This window comes from Bombus fervidus, chromosome 2 (genome assembly GCF_041682495.2).
Source record: "Bombus fervidus isolate BK054 chromosome 2, iyBomFerv1, whole genome shotgun sequence".
In the NCBI taxonomy this organism is placed as follows: Eukaryota; Metazoa; Arthropoda; class Insecta; order Hymenoptera; family Apidae; genus Bombus; species Bombus fervidus.
The window spans coordinates 14,619,768-14,632,786 of record NC_091518.1 but is presented as its reverse complement, the minus strand read 5'-3'; the positions used below and the strand labels follow the sequence as shown (position 1 = coordinate 14,632,786).

At 30.7% G+C, this 13,019-nt stretch overlaps 4 protein-coding genes across 7 annotated transcripts; 2 read left to right on the top strand and 2 right to left on the bottom strand.

The window, feature by feature from the left end:
- The first annotated feature begins 1,555 nt into the window (after window positions 1-1,555).
- Window positions 1,556-3,622, top strand: LOC139995294 (queuine tRNA-ribosyltransferase accessory subunit 2). 2 transcript variants are annotated; one of them, XM_072018636.1, is made up of 6 exons: window positions 1,556-1,777; window positions 1,839-1,988; window positions 2,074-2,538; window positions 2,596-2,798; window positions 2,856-2,984; window positions 3,068-3,622. In XM_072018636.1, exons 1-6 carry the CDS (start codon window positions 1,661-1,663, stop codon window positions 3,234-3,236), a joined length of 1,233 nt encoding a protein of 410 aa, XP_071874737.1. In that variant the 5' UTR covers window positions 1,556-1,660; the 3' UTR covers window positions 3,237-3,622. The 2 variants fall into 2 exon arrangements, with proteins under 2 accessions (XP_071874737.1, XP_071874747.1); XM_072018646.1 differs by having other exon boundaries at window positions 1,557-1,777; window positions 2,859-2,984.
- LOC139995303 (ZZ-type zinc finger-containing protein 3-like) lies at window positions 2,064-4,767 on the bottom strand. Its single transcript, XM_072018658.1, has 5 exons — window positions 4,378-4,767; window positions 4,160-4,316; window positions 3,856-4,097; window positions 3,655-3,780; window positions 2,064-3,594 (listed from the first exon to the last, which is right to left on the bottom strand). The coding sequence occupies exons 1-5, from the start codon at window positions 4,765-4,767 to the stop codon at window positions 3,343-3,345; spliced, it is 1,167 nt and encodes a 388-aa protein (XP_071874759.1). The 3' UTR covers window positions 2,064-3,342.
- Window positions 4,768-6,155: 1,388 nt separating this feature from the next.
- LOC139995288 (b(0,+)-type amino acid transporter 1) lies at window positions 6,156-12,309 on the top strand. Its single transcript, XM_072018624.1, has 3 exons — window positions 6,156-6,295; window positions 8,819-10,117; window positions 10,203-12,309. Exons 1-3 carry the CDS (start codon window positions 6,199-6,201, stop codon window positions 10,262-10,264), a joined length of 1,458 nt encoding a protein of 485 aa, XP_071874725.1. The 5' UTR covers window positions 6,156-6,198; the 3' UTR covers window positions 10,265-12,309.
- Snx16 (sorting nexin 16) lies at window positions 8,705-12,795 on the bottom strand. Of its 3 annotated transcripts, XM_072018702.1 has the most exons (6): window positions 12,583-12,795; window positions 12,392-12,433; window positions 12,022-12,306; window positions 11,626-11,934; window positions 11,420-11,547; window positions 8,705-11,334 (listed from the first exon to the last, which is right to left on the bottom strand). In XM_072018702.1, exons 2-6 carry the CDS (start codon window positions 12,395-12,397, stop codon window positions 11,292-11,294), a joined length of 771 nt encoding a protein of 256 aa, XP_071874803.1. In that variant the 5' UTR covers window positions 12,398-12,433; window positions 12,583-12,795; the 3' UTR covers window positions 8,705-11,291. The 3 variants fall into 3 exon arrangements, with proteins under 3 accessions (XP_071874803.1, XP_071874793.1, XP_071874810.1); XM_072018692.1 differs by lacking the exon at window positions 12,583-12,795 and having other exon boundaries at window positions 12,392-12,561; XM_072018709.1 differs by lacking the exons at window positions 12,392-12,433; window positions 12,583-12,795 and having other exon boundaries at window positions 12,022-12,291.
- Between the last annotated feature and the right edge of the window lie 224 nt (window positions 12,796-13,019).

Genomic DNA, 13,019 nt, shown 5'->3' with positions numbered 1-13,019 from the left:
ATACGGTGTGTTGAAACTCTTATTGCGTACAGAACTATTACCGATCGATTAAAATCAAATGCATCGTTACGAAACAGACAGCAAACCAGCGGTTTATCTTGGAAACGCGACTTCGATCGCGACACTTTAAGGTACAAATCGCGGAGAACGAAAAAAACTACGGTCGCCTTGTATCGACATGATATTTATATTGGTAAAAAAAAAAACTGGCATTGAGATTTTATTGCACCAACGACAACGTTCCTGACACAAATGCACGATTGATCATCGAATTTGTATTTTCTATGTGATGTGATGTTTCTTGCCTATAACTTTTGTAAGTATAGCGAGGGGATAAGATGTAATATAGCGATCTAGCAGAAGTTCAATGCGAAAAATAATGTATAAAATCCAAACGAACGTGTGAAACTGTAAAAATAAGAAAATTTATAAGTTGCTTGTATTGTAATTAATGTTAATCTTATTATTGACATGAAACGGTGCTAAAAATGAATTGTCATACTTGCGATTAAATTATTTATATTTTCAAATTTCTGAAAAGAATTAAGAAATATTTTCTTCGTTTCCTATCAAAGTTGTTATATGAAAATATCAAATTATTATAAATTTTCAATAATTTTTATTGTAATGTTTGACAATTCTACAGTACAACAGAGTATTAAGTTTTCGTTTAGAATAAGTGCTGACGCGACTTGTACATAACATTGCAAATTGTAAAGAAAGAAAACTATTTTATTTTCATGTATATAATCGTGAAGCGCTTGTGTACATGAATAAACTTATTCTGTACGCAATTAAGTCGACTATTGTGACCAATTTTTAAAGGCATTGCACTCTTTTGTATGTAAGAAATTGTACAGTGAATAAAGACAAATTTCATATCTACAGACAGTTTCTATCAATTGATAAATATATTTTACGAATTTTTTTAAATTATTACTAACAAAAAGAATAACATTACGTTACTAATAATACAGTTATCCTATTACAACTAATGTGTTACGCGCATTCCCGCCAGCTTCCATCCGATCAAATAGAAATCAACGTAATTCCTATATTCGAATTATTAAGTTGTAGAGAGCGTAAAAAACAGTCTGATTTTCCTCCAGTCGGTATGTCAGAATCTGATTCAATTTAATATCATATCTATCCTATTCTTATTCAATGGTCCGGAGCCTATGTGTATTCGCAGACAAGGTACATAGATTATAGACGAGGTCGGTGATGGGAGTCATTTTTCACGTTCTGAAATACCAACCTTGCTAGAAATCATATTTGATTTGGATTTTAATTTTAATTCCTACCACTAGATGTGTTGTTATCTTATTCTATGCTGAATCGATATTAGCGGAAATGCTACAAATATTATAAGAGAGTTCGGCAGTCCTCGAACTGTTTTAACAATAGGGAATTGGATATTAGATCTATGTTACGTATTGTGTATGGTCGTACATGTGTTATATTATTGTACGTACACAATATATAGGTACGAAGTATACAAACTTCGCTGAATAGCACGTGAATTTATTCAGGTTATGTCACAATAAAATTCTATAACTCTGTCACAATAAGACTCTAGTTATGTGATTGTACTTAATGATTAAAATATTTATTAAATTAACTTTCTTATGAATTATAGTAAATATTAATAATAAATAACATGAAATTCTCTACTAATTCAATAAAATCTTGTGCTGCCCGTATTGGGACGTTAACAGAATTTGAAAGAATTCCTAATACCACTTTTGAAACTCCTCTTGCTCTTATTCATACAAAGGTAAAATTTAATAATTCGAAATCTAACGGGAATATTTTATTTAACATTTTATTTTTAATAGGGAGGTTGTGTACCGCATTTAACTAAGGATGTTTTTAAAATGGTTACTTCAGAACCACAAATGTTATCTGTTTCTCTTTCTTCCACGTATTTAATGCTGGAATCAATGAAGCATAATAATGTTAATTTTGCAAATTTTGTGGGTATGAAGGTACATACTGTTATTATACATTTTCAGTTATGTGAATTTTACTTATAAAGTTTTAAGTTTTATAGTAAAAAAATATTTTGTTTAGGAGTACATTAATTTTGTTACATTACATGACCCAGCCTATACAACACCTTCAGGTTTTCGAGAAGCTAATTCTATTCCCTTATGGACAAGAAATGGAAAATTTACATTAACACCCAATATGTATATGGATGTTATTGAGACATTTAAACCAGACATGTATGTTGCTTTGTGTGATGGAGATACTAATATCAATAGTAGTAAAAGAAGAGTATCAAATTCTGTACAAAGTAGCATGAAATTCTTTGATCAATGTTTTACTAAACATTCTTCATCTGAAGCATTGAAGTCTTCTGAAATATTAGGTGCAATTGAAGGCGGTTATGATAAGGATGCCAGAACAATATCAATAAATTATTTAAAAACTAAACCTGTAATAGGATATGTGATTGATGGATTGCATAATAATGGACCAAATGTAAAGAATATATCATCAGAACAAATCAAAGAAATAGTACAACACACAATTGTAAGTTAGAAATCACCTATTATTATATTGTTTCTTCATGAAATATACTCATTTCAGAATCTTTTACCTCCTGAAAAGCTTAAGGTATCAATGGGATGTTGGAATCCCCTTATAGTATTAGACCTTGTTGAATTAGGTACAGATATATTTGATACTTCCTACCCTTATATAATTACTGAAGATTTAAAAGCTTTAACGTTCCTATGTGATCATGATGACTGTAATAATGTAGGTCATACAATATCATTTACAGAAGAAAGGTAATGTAGAACTAAATATATAATCATTTCTTCATTTTCATAACAAATATTTTACAGCAGATATGCGGATGACTTTTCTCCAATATGTTCTCATTGTGAATGTCTAACATGTAAAAATCATACTAAAGCATATCTATATCATCTGTGTAATGTTAAGGAAATGCTTGGCACTGTTCTTTTAATGATGTAAGTTCTAATTACATACTGATATTGCAGATAATTAATTAATATTATTATGTATGAATATGCGCATTGATTTATATTTTCAGACACAATGTACATCAATATCTCGAATTTTTTAAGATTATTCGAGAGAGCATAAAATGTGGAGGTCTTGATGATTGCAAAAAGAAAATTAATTTAAAATTTGAGCAAGGCAATGTTATTCAAGCAGATGAACCTACAGATATAAAAGAAACTAAATCTTCTAGTTCATAACACAGCTTTAAAAAAGTATTAATATTTAATGATGAATTATTTTTACATTCTACTTTTATAAAACTATGACATAATTCTTATTAGTATAGATTTGATGAAATAATAATTATTCAGGTAAAAAATTCGGATCTAAATAATTATAAGAAGAGTTACTGAAACTTTGTGGAAAATAATCTAAATCATAACTTCTAGTATACAGAGGTGGTTTTATAGGGAGTAGTCTATGTAACGTGTCATGTAATGGTTTCTCAGCCTCTAATTGCGCTATAGCGCAATCACCGCATAAATCAATTCCATCTTGGCATTCTGTGCAATGCCATCTTGTACCTGTTAGAGGATCTTCTCCACAAACTGAACACTGTAAAAATAAACCATTAAGCTTTAAATTCTTCTAATTTGCTCTAATACCTGTACATACCTTATATCCAACATGTTTATACACGGGAGATGAATTTTGTTCTTTTTCCATTTTCACTTGTTTTAGTAATTCTATATGCCTCAATTCAGGATTGTCATCAATAATACTATTTCCAGCATCATCTTCCTATAAATATAAATAATTAAATAAATGGTGGAAACTTAAATTTTCACTAGAGTACAGAATTGTAACAACACATACAGATTCTTCTGTAATTGCCTGTTCCTTGCTTTCATCAGGTATTGTAAAAGAAATATCTTGGTGGGGAAAAAATGTAGAACGTCTAAATAATGAATAGTTATTACGTTGATGTCTATGACCCATTCCTTTTTTCACGTCTAATTTCATTTTGGGGCCTCGACCAGGTATAGGTAATCCAGCCCTTAAGAGTTTAATAAAATATTTCTGGACTCTGCTAGACACTTGTTTTGGAGTTCTATTACCTATTAAAAAGAATAGATAGTAATATACAAACATAACAAAAATGATATTCTTAATAATATACCTAAAGCATTAGCTATTTTAGTCCATCTTCTCATTTCTACATCCTCTGGTGGGTATTCAATTAAAAGTTCTTCTAATCTTCTTTGTTCTTCTACTGTCCATAATTGATTGAAGGTCTCTGGTTTACTCTCATCAAAAGCACGTCCTCTTACTAAAATCTAATTATATTCAAGTCAGTACATATACATGTATATGAAATATATATATAACATAACATACTTTTCCATTCTCTTGTTCTGATTTTGTTTGTATGTGAGGCAAAATATGTCCATGCCTTGTTTGTGGTCTCATTCGCATGTCAGGTGGAGCTATGTTATATTGTGCCCAATCAATATAAGGGATTTCGGCAATTTTTTGTGGCCCTGGTAATTCTGGCAGCTCACCATTTTGTATCTGAGCTACGAAAGATATTGGATCTTTCAATGCTTTAGAACGAATTGATAAAAGTTTGTCCAGATCTTCTATAGCTTGAACTCGTTGTGCTTCAAGAATGACAATTGTTTTTAAAAGAGTAGTATAATCTTTATTTCCTTTTAATGCTAGGTGATCAGATTCGAAATAAAATTCACTAGACTCTTCGTCATGACATTTTTTTTCTTTGTCTTCCATTGCTACTTAATACTTAGCGTGCTAGACAGGTTATACGTGCATTCACTACACGTTCACTGTAACATATTAACCTTAATCATCTGTCAAACAAAATAACGAATAACGAGTAGAACATCAAATAAAATCAATGTAGATTTATTTATTCTAATTATTATTGCATTTTCAATGCAATGCAAATTTGATTTAGAATACAAACCATTGAGTGCAAAATAGTACTGGAATATTTTCACAAAATTATTTCAGAACGCATGCTCTTCGTTATGAACTCAAAAGCACGTGTTGTTAACATTAATTTAAGTATAAATATTATATAAGATAAAATTGTGTGATATTATGTAACTTATTTTTATATTTTTTTTTACCAATATTATTTTAATTTTATTGCAATATATTTATATAAATTGTATTTCAATTATAAACAAAAAGTTGAAAATTCATAAACAATATAAACAATATGTAAAAATTATTTAACGTTATGGATAAAAGTATTGTATACTATATATATAATACTGTATATTATATAGATATTAAGTAATTCTTTAAAAAGGCCTACATATGCACGCCATACGAAATATATATATCATCCTTGCGTTTTTTTTTTTAATTTATTTTATTACAAATATACTTTCAATAAAATTACATGAGGAATAACGCAAAGAATATTCCTAAGCGTAATTATCGGTGGAAGAGTATGGAAATAATGAGATCACCAAAAAATGTGCGCTGAAGAGATATTACTTCCTATCGTATTACCATTGTTTTACGAAGTTCAAATTCCGCTATCTTATCGAATAACTTCTTGTAACAAAATCGAACAATACACTTCAAAACATGGCTGATTACCAAAAGATGACGTATGTCCTCCTACCGATATCTTTGGGTTCGTAAATTTCGTATAAACAGTTCTTTTAACGTGTATTAATCATGAAGCAGTTATTCGTTGGTCGCCAGAGAAACGCATCTTATCCATGGTAACTCTCTATGAAACATAATCTTTTATCTAAGATATTTATAAGCCTCGTTTTTATATTTGTACAACCACTTTTAAACTCGATAATCTTATAGTTTAGCTACCGATCATCAAAGATATCGGTACCACGATCAGAGTACAGAGTACTCTTATCAGGGGAACCAATGCATGCCTGTAAAAATAAGCGACTAGCTGACCCGCTAACACTTCAGTTTCGTTCTGGACATCTTCCGATAACGTCACACTGCCTTCGATCCGGCTCTAAGGCACGAGGAAGCCGATTCATGCCTTCGTTACACCGATTGAACATAGAGCCGATCGAAGGCGGTCTAAAAGTCAGACATACAGCTCGCGCGATGTATATTTGAATTCAGAAAGAAAACGTTTTGATATAGTGCTGGTGAATTGGATAATACGTGGTAATCGGTACTCGTTAAGAATTTAGTTGAAGCTTGTGCAAAATGGGACAAGTCGAGGAAAAAGGAAATGAAAGAATTGCGCTAAAACGAGAGCTAGGTCTTTTTAGCGCAGTAAGCATCATCGTGGCTGTTATGATCGGTATGAAACCAATATAAAAGCGTGATATTAAATAACAAGTATTTTCTTCCGGTACCAATATCAAGTTTGTTGTGCAGAGTCAGCCGGCAGAAATTATTGATTTTACTCTTTTTATTTTTTTCTTTTCTGCACTCTTGATATAAGTCAACAGCTTAATCAATTTCATTTGATTTATTAATGAATTCATCAGATAATTTCCGAAGGTTAGAAATACGGTATATATTATCAGCATATGTTTTCTATATTCTGCTTACATAATGAAATTGTAATCCTTCCAGCTTAAAATGCTCGAACAATGAACTTTCATGTAGATAGAATTTCGCCATAACAGTATTTATATGTAGAAGGTATATTTAAACCATCCTATTATGCTACAATACAATATTTAATATAAAAGTGATATAAATATAAAATTTGTTTGAAACATAAACTACGAGAATGATCACGTGATCAAACTTTACTATGTGTAAACGTATCACTATATTTGAGCAAATAATAGGAAATTAAAAGTTAGTATTAGTATATTTCAAAAATGATAACAGGTGTTACCGTCTGAATTTATTGACGAATGTACAACACTCTCGTGATTGTTTCTAAAGATACTTCGCTCCTCTCATCTTGTCAATTCTTGATACGATCGATATAATATCATGAAATGAACTATGTACACCTATCTTTAACGTTTTGTTACAAATAATATTTATTTTCGATTTAGCCGATATTAATGTAATATTTAATAACGAACAACGATTACGACATTCAAAGGACGGTAAAGATCCAATAGAAATTCAGCAGAACCCCTTTGACAACCGAACACGTGTTAAGAATAGTTGACTGTAATTGCATTATTGTGTGGACTTGAATAAGCTTAAGCTTTATACTTATAGCGATACAACGTATCTCCTTGAATAGCCATTCAAAGCGTTGTCCGATACCTTCACACAGTGTTCCTTTGACGGGAAGAGTTATTTTTTTTATTGCTTAGGTATTCATTAGTTACATCAGCTATTAGATTTCATTTGATAATTGCATAGTTTTATTACATGCTGTTAACATATATGATGTAGCCATTATAGTTAACTGTAGTTATTTAATGTTGCATTGTATATCTGTATATATCTTACTTAACTTCACTAGCTTTTTAAGTAAATATTAGCTTAAGAAAGTATTTCCAGCAAGTTACGTGAATTTTAGAAATTTTACAGAAATATTTTTCGAGTTCACAAATAGAATCAATGTACTTTGGCCTCGATATTTATCTGTAACGTTTCAGTACCATCAGATGAAGCTTCTCAAACAATATCCACATTACCCCGGTATAATCCAACCAAACTAAGTTAGAATCGTATTAGTGGAAATTGAGAACACATATACACATGGTTTTTTTTTTTTTTTTTTTATTTGTTTTATTAAATTTTTACAATTTGTCCAGAAGGACATTTGGTAAAATGTTATAGCTTAGAGAATAAAAGAATAAAAAAAATAAAAAATAAAAAATAAATAAAAATAAATAAAATATAGCATGTGGATGGTTACCCCCAGCGGGGTTCCATCTTCTAGGTTTCCTATTGCATCTCTATTTCGAGGTCTGCGGGATGCTTCCTCTTCAGTCTTCTTTCTATTTTGGTTTTATTTGTTTCAGCTGCCAGCTGGTTTGGGTGTGTTGCAAGTCTTTCTTTGTACTTTTTTGCGTATCTAGCGATTTCCTCTTTGACTATTGGAATTTTTAGATCTTTTCGTAGGTCTTCATTTCTGACGTACCATGGAGCGTTAACTATTGTCCTTAAAATTTTTGCTTGCTCTATTTCTATTTTGCTTATGTGACTCATTGCTGCCGTCCCCCATAATGGGACTATATACACATGGTGTACACATTATAGTCTCTTTTAGATTAGTCCTCAATTCCCTTCTGCTTGAAAGTCAAATATAATTATATGTTGTATTTTTGCACAATAAGAAATAAAAACTGACGTAACGTTTTGTTAATTACGGGCAGAGCTTTGACGCGATTACGAATCAAGGGGGTTAATCAAGGTTAATTGCTGACCCACGCGCTCGAGTATTACGAGGCATCTTCTTTGCAGGCTGACAAATCTATCGTACTTACCATTTATCTATGAATATAAGATTACTCTTATCATTAAAATTTTATCTACAATTTATGAACCAAATAATATTTTATACCGTTAAAATGGTTGAGATTACGAATTCCATCGTAACTTCCGAACAATTTATATCTTTACGCTGGCATAAATAGAATAAAAAAAGAAGAGTTTTTTCAAATGTAAAGAAGTTATGTTGCTTGTATTTTATTTTTTTTTTTCAAAGTACATTATATTATTTCATATGGCCACGACTCTCACTACATACATCGTATAGGGAAACCAATTAGTAATAAACTGATAACAGTTACTCTGATAAGGATCGATCTTATTTGTTTCATAAATATTACTTTTATGTTATTATTACAAATGAAACTACGTCTGATATTCGTTTTAATCAAGGAATTATTTTTCCTTCAAGGTTCTGGAATTTTCGTGTCTCCAACCAGCGCTCTCGAAAGATCAGGATCCGTTGGATTTTGTCTAATTGTATGGACTACTTGTGGCTTTCTGTCTTTATTAGGGGCTCTCGCATTCGCCGAATTAAGTACAGTCGTACCACGATCTGGAGCTGAATATGCATATTTTATCGAAGCTTTTTCACCCTTGCATCAGTATGCCGGACAGATACCAGCTTTTATTTGTTCTTGGGTTTACGTATTACTACTACGACCAGCAGAAGTGGCGGTAGTTATGTTGACATTCGCTGAGTATAGCGTACAACCGTTCTCCGGATATTTAAGCAATCTTCCTGAAGAATCAATGCTTAAATTGAAAAAGCTCATAGCAATCTTAGCTCTCGGATTGATTACATATATCAATTTAACCAGCGTAAAATTATACGTGAAAGTTCAAAATATATTCACCGTATGCAAAGTAGTTGCGTGCATTTTCGTAATCAGTGGTGGAATATGGTGGTTGTGCACCGGTCATACGGAATTATTGAAGAAGCCGTTTGACGGTACTACCGATTCGCCTGGTAACGTGGCGTTAGCCTTTTACAGTGGATTATGGGCTTACGACGGATGGACTTCCGCTGCGGTCGTTACGGAAGAGATCCAGAAGCCGGAAGTTAATATTCTTAGGAGTATTCTAATTGCGGTTCCCTTGATTACCGTTTTATATGTTTCGATGAATTTAATGTACATGGCTGCCTTAACAATACCGGAAATGGTAAGCGCACCAGCTGTAGCAGTTCTCTGGGCGGAAAAAGTTCTGCCCTCCTGGTTGAGCTTTGTAATACCTCTGGGTGTTGCTTTATCTACTTTTGGATGCAGTCTTAGTATTCAATTTGGAGTATCCAGACTCTGCTACGTAGCCGGAAGTGAAGGTCACGTACCCAGAGTCTTTAGCTATGTGCATATTGCAAAAATGACTCCATCTGCAGCAGTAGCGTTTCAAGGATTGCTTACGTTATTTTGTATGCTTTTGGGAGACATTATCGCACTTATCGAATTCGCAAGTTTCTTGACGTGGGTATTCTATGGACTTGCGATGTTGTCGTTAATAATTATGCGACGAACGAAGCCAGATGCATCCAGACCGTACGCAGTACCAATTCTGATACCATGGCTGGTATTGATAGTTTCTATCTTCCTGGCTGTAACACCGATCGTACACGAACCCTCACCCAAATACCTGTTCGCATTGCTGTTTATTCTTGGTGGTATTGGTATCTATCATACGTACGTGTACAAGAAAGTTAGAAGTATTTTGGCAAGTGAGTATTGTAAAAAAAATATTTCAAAGCATTTTTAATTATTTTATTCAGTATTACTCGTAAATTTTTACTTGTTGCTTTTCAGTGAGAATCACATACTTGATCCAAGTATTATGTCTAGTTGTTGCTCCAGATAAAGAAAACTGATGACATTTCATTTCATATCTAATTGTACATATCGTAAGATCATTTTCGTTATTAATATCGCTTAGGTTGAAATATATTTAATAACTCATTTAAGAGATTTAGACTTTGAACAATAAATATAAGTTGAAACATAGAGAAAGATACATTGTATTATATAATATTAAATAACAGTTTTATTCATTTTTATCTATTTTCATAAAAAAATTCCATGTTTTTATAAAATTAATAATTAGTTTAAATATGTAACAAATTTTTATATTTGTGCAGTATTGTAAAGCATTTTTAACATAACTACGAAGATATAATAAATATCGACTATAGCACAGAATTTAACAAAATAATTTAATTATATAATAGTATAAAATATATTTAAAATGTAAATGTCGAATATTTATTATATCTTTACATACTTTATATATCACAATATTGTGATATCAAATTCTTTAGTAACATTGATATTTTAATATTATGACAACAATAAATATTGTTAAAGACAATTATAACTTGTTAAACGTAATAATTGCTCATTTCATGTAAAGTACTACAAAATATATAGAATTTTATAAAACACCAAAGATTAATATACTTTGGCATATATTCATAGTCAAGTTTAGTAACATTTACTATTAGTTTTCTTGTCAACTTTAAACTTTGACTACAGAGTATGGTGACATATACAATTGTTTATCTATTAGAATTGTAAGGCACCTCTATAAGGCTTTTTGTAATTACCATGTAAATTTTATGCTAAGCAAGCTCAGTGTACTTATTGTATTAAGGAATCTTATACATATCACTTTATATAAAAATTAAGTTATTTTGTATAAAATAGAACAAAAATAGAACAAAAAATGCATGACTGAATGGATGAAATATGCTACATGCACTTTTAACAAATCGTAAATACGTAACAATTACTTATATTGTAGCAATTTAAACAAAGATAGTAAAACTAAAATTGTCTATACCAGTCTCTGTGTAATAAATTTTATCAATATCAACTTGTAAATTTCTAGTTCATAAGAAATTATGGCTGAGATGCACCACATTTTTGACAGGTTTGTCTTTCACTGAAACATTAATTTAACACTCCAGATATTTGATGTTTATTATAAATATCTTTTATCTCTGGTTGTATCTAATTATGGCATTTACCTCAATATTTTATGTAACTTTTTCCGAAATTCATTGCATAAAGCTGTTTCGGCTGCAAGTGCAGCATCTCTTTCTCTTAATTGCTGTCTTAAATGATATATAGTATCTTCTAATGCTTCAAAAATTGCCTAAAGAAAAACAAAATACTTTTCCTTTTATCTATCTTTTAACAGGAGAAATTAAAAAATTGTATAGAGTATATTTACTCTAGATTCTTCTGCTGTGTCAGATAAAGCAGGTGGCTCATCCAAACAGAAGAATTCTCTGACACATGCAGTTCCTATCAGAAGAGGATTGCTTAATATTCCATTAACAAATGCTTGAAGACCCCGTATTCTTTCTTCTAGGAAACTTGGAGCAAAATTATCACCAAGCCACTTTTTTCTTGGTAAACTTAATTGAGAAACTGGAATTTTCTGCCTTCTTAATTGTGATAGTAAACGAACAAAATCTGTGTATCTTCTAAATACAAACCAACAGTCTCCATTTTTTAATTCCACTCGTAATTTATAAACCTAAAAAGTATATGTTACATACAGACTGTGTATATAAGATATATACAATATATATACAATACAGAACAAGTTTTTAATTTAACTAACCGTAAACCTAGCTCTCTCTTCCATAACTTCATATCCAACAATTGGTATTCTTACATCATCACTAGTTAGTGGAGGATGTAAAATATGGGAATTTGCATTATCATTATCAGGATAATTAAACCGCTGTACAGTAAATGAATTTGAATGCCCAGATCCATCAGAGTCTGGACTATCCAGTACTCTTACAGTGCCTGATTGAGAACCCCTTGCTTTACTAATTGCAAGTGTAACTTCACTAATACATCCCACACCAGATTCTGACGTGGACATTTTGCCACCAATAAACTAAATGAAACCATGCATACTTAAAAAGAAATTAAGGCCAAATTATTATAAATGCACACAGTAAAATAAGAAATAGCATGCTTACATACATAAAGAAAATTAATGATATAAATATATAAGCCAATTCCTAAATAGAAAAAATCAAAAAAGAAAATGTGTAAGAAACAATGTGAGCAATAATTTAATATTATAATGACATGCCAATTGTGAAAATTCCCATTTGAAATCTTAACATTAACATCATATATACTATTTTGTGTTAACTAAAACACTAACCTCAATATGAATAAACAATATAATGTTTTATTCTATAACTTTCTATCTAAACTATATTTATAATATAAAATCATATTTCGTAAATCTTTCATTTCACTAAAATATTACATATTTCATAAATGAAAATTCATTTAATGAACAAAAAAGCGCGGAACTGATATGACATATTGAGAGTTTGCAAATATACCCTCTCCGCGAAATTGGAGCAACTTAGATGGTAAACTAAAATGGTAACGGTAACACAATCAGAATTTCTAATTTGCCGCCGACTAACAAGCATTTAAAACGAACATTAGTACGTAACTTTAAATAAACAAATAAATAAAATAGTTTCTATGAGATTTCTAGTTTAATGGGTATTTTATTTTGTTAATATTATTTTAATATTTATAATTCTTAATAATTTGACAAATATTATATTTAATAAGTAATTTAAA

Excerpts from the sequence above, each read along its gene's own strand:
- LOC139995294 (XM_072018636.1), top strand. The coding sequence starts at position 1,661 with ATGAAATTCTCTACTAATTCAATAAAATCTTGTGCTGCCCGTATTGGG. Across the intron at positions 2,799-2,855 it reads ATATCATTTACAGAAGAAAG|CAGATATGCGGATGACTTTT; the intron begins GTAATGTAGAAC and ends AATATTTTACAG. Across the intron at positions 2,985-3,067 it reads GGCACTGTTCTTTTAATGAT|ACACAATGTACATCAATATC; the intron begins GTAAGTTCTAAT and ends TTATATTTTCAG.
- LOC139995303 (XM_072018658.1), bottom strand. The coding sequence starts at position 4,767 with ATGGAAGACAAAGAAAAAAAATGTCATGACGAAGAGTCTAGTGAATTT. Across the intron at positions 4,098-4,159 it reads TAAAATAGCTAATGCTTTAG|GTAATAGAACTCCAAAACAA; the intron begins GTATATTATTAA and ends TCTTTTTAATAG. Across the intron at positions 3,595-3,654 it reads ATAAACATGTTGGATATAAG|TGTTCAGTTTGTGGAGAAGA; the intron begins GTATGTACAGGT and ends TTATTTTTACAG.
- LOC139995288 (XM_072018624.1), top strand. The coding sequence starts at position 6,199 with ATGGGACAAGTCGAGGAAAAAGGAAATGAAAGAATTGCGCTAAAACGA. Across the intron at positions 6,296-8,818 it reads CATCGTGGCTGTTATGATCG|GTTCTGGAATTTTCGTGTCT; the intron begins GTATGAAACCAA and ends TTTTCCTTCAAG. Across the intron at positions 10,118-10,202 it reads AGTTAGAAGTATTTTGGCAA|TGAGAATCACATACTTGATC; the intron begins GTGAGTATTGTA and ends GTTGCTTTTCAG.
- Snx16 (XM_072018702.1), bottom strand. Across the intron at positions 11,548-11,625 it reads ACACAGCAGAAGAATCTAGA|GCAATTTTTGAAGCATTAGA; the intron begins GTAAATATACTC and ends GTTTTTCTTTAG. Across the intron at positions 11,335-11,419 it reads AAGTTACATAAAATATTGAG|TGAAAGACAAACCTGTCAAA; the intron begins GTAAATGCCATA and ends TTAATGTTTCAG.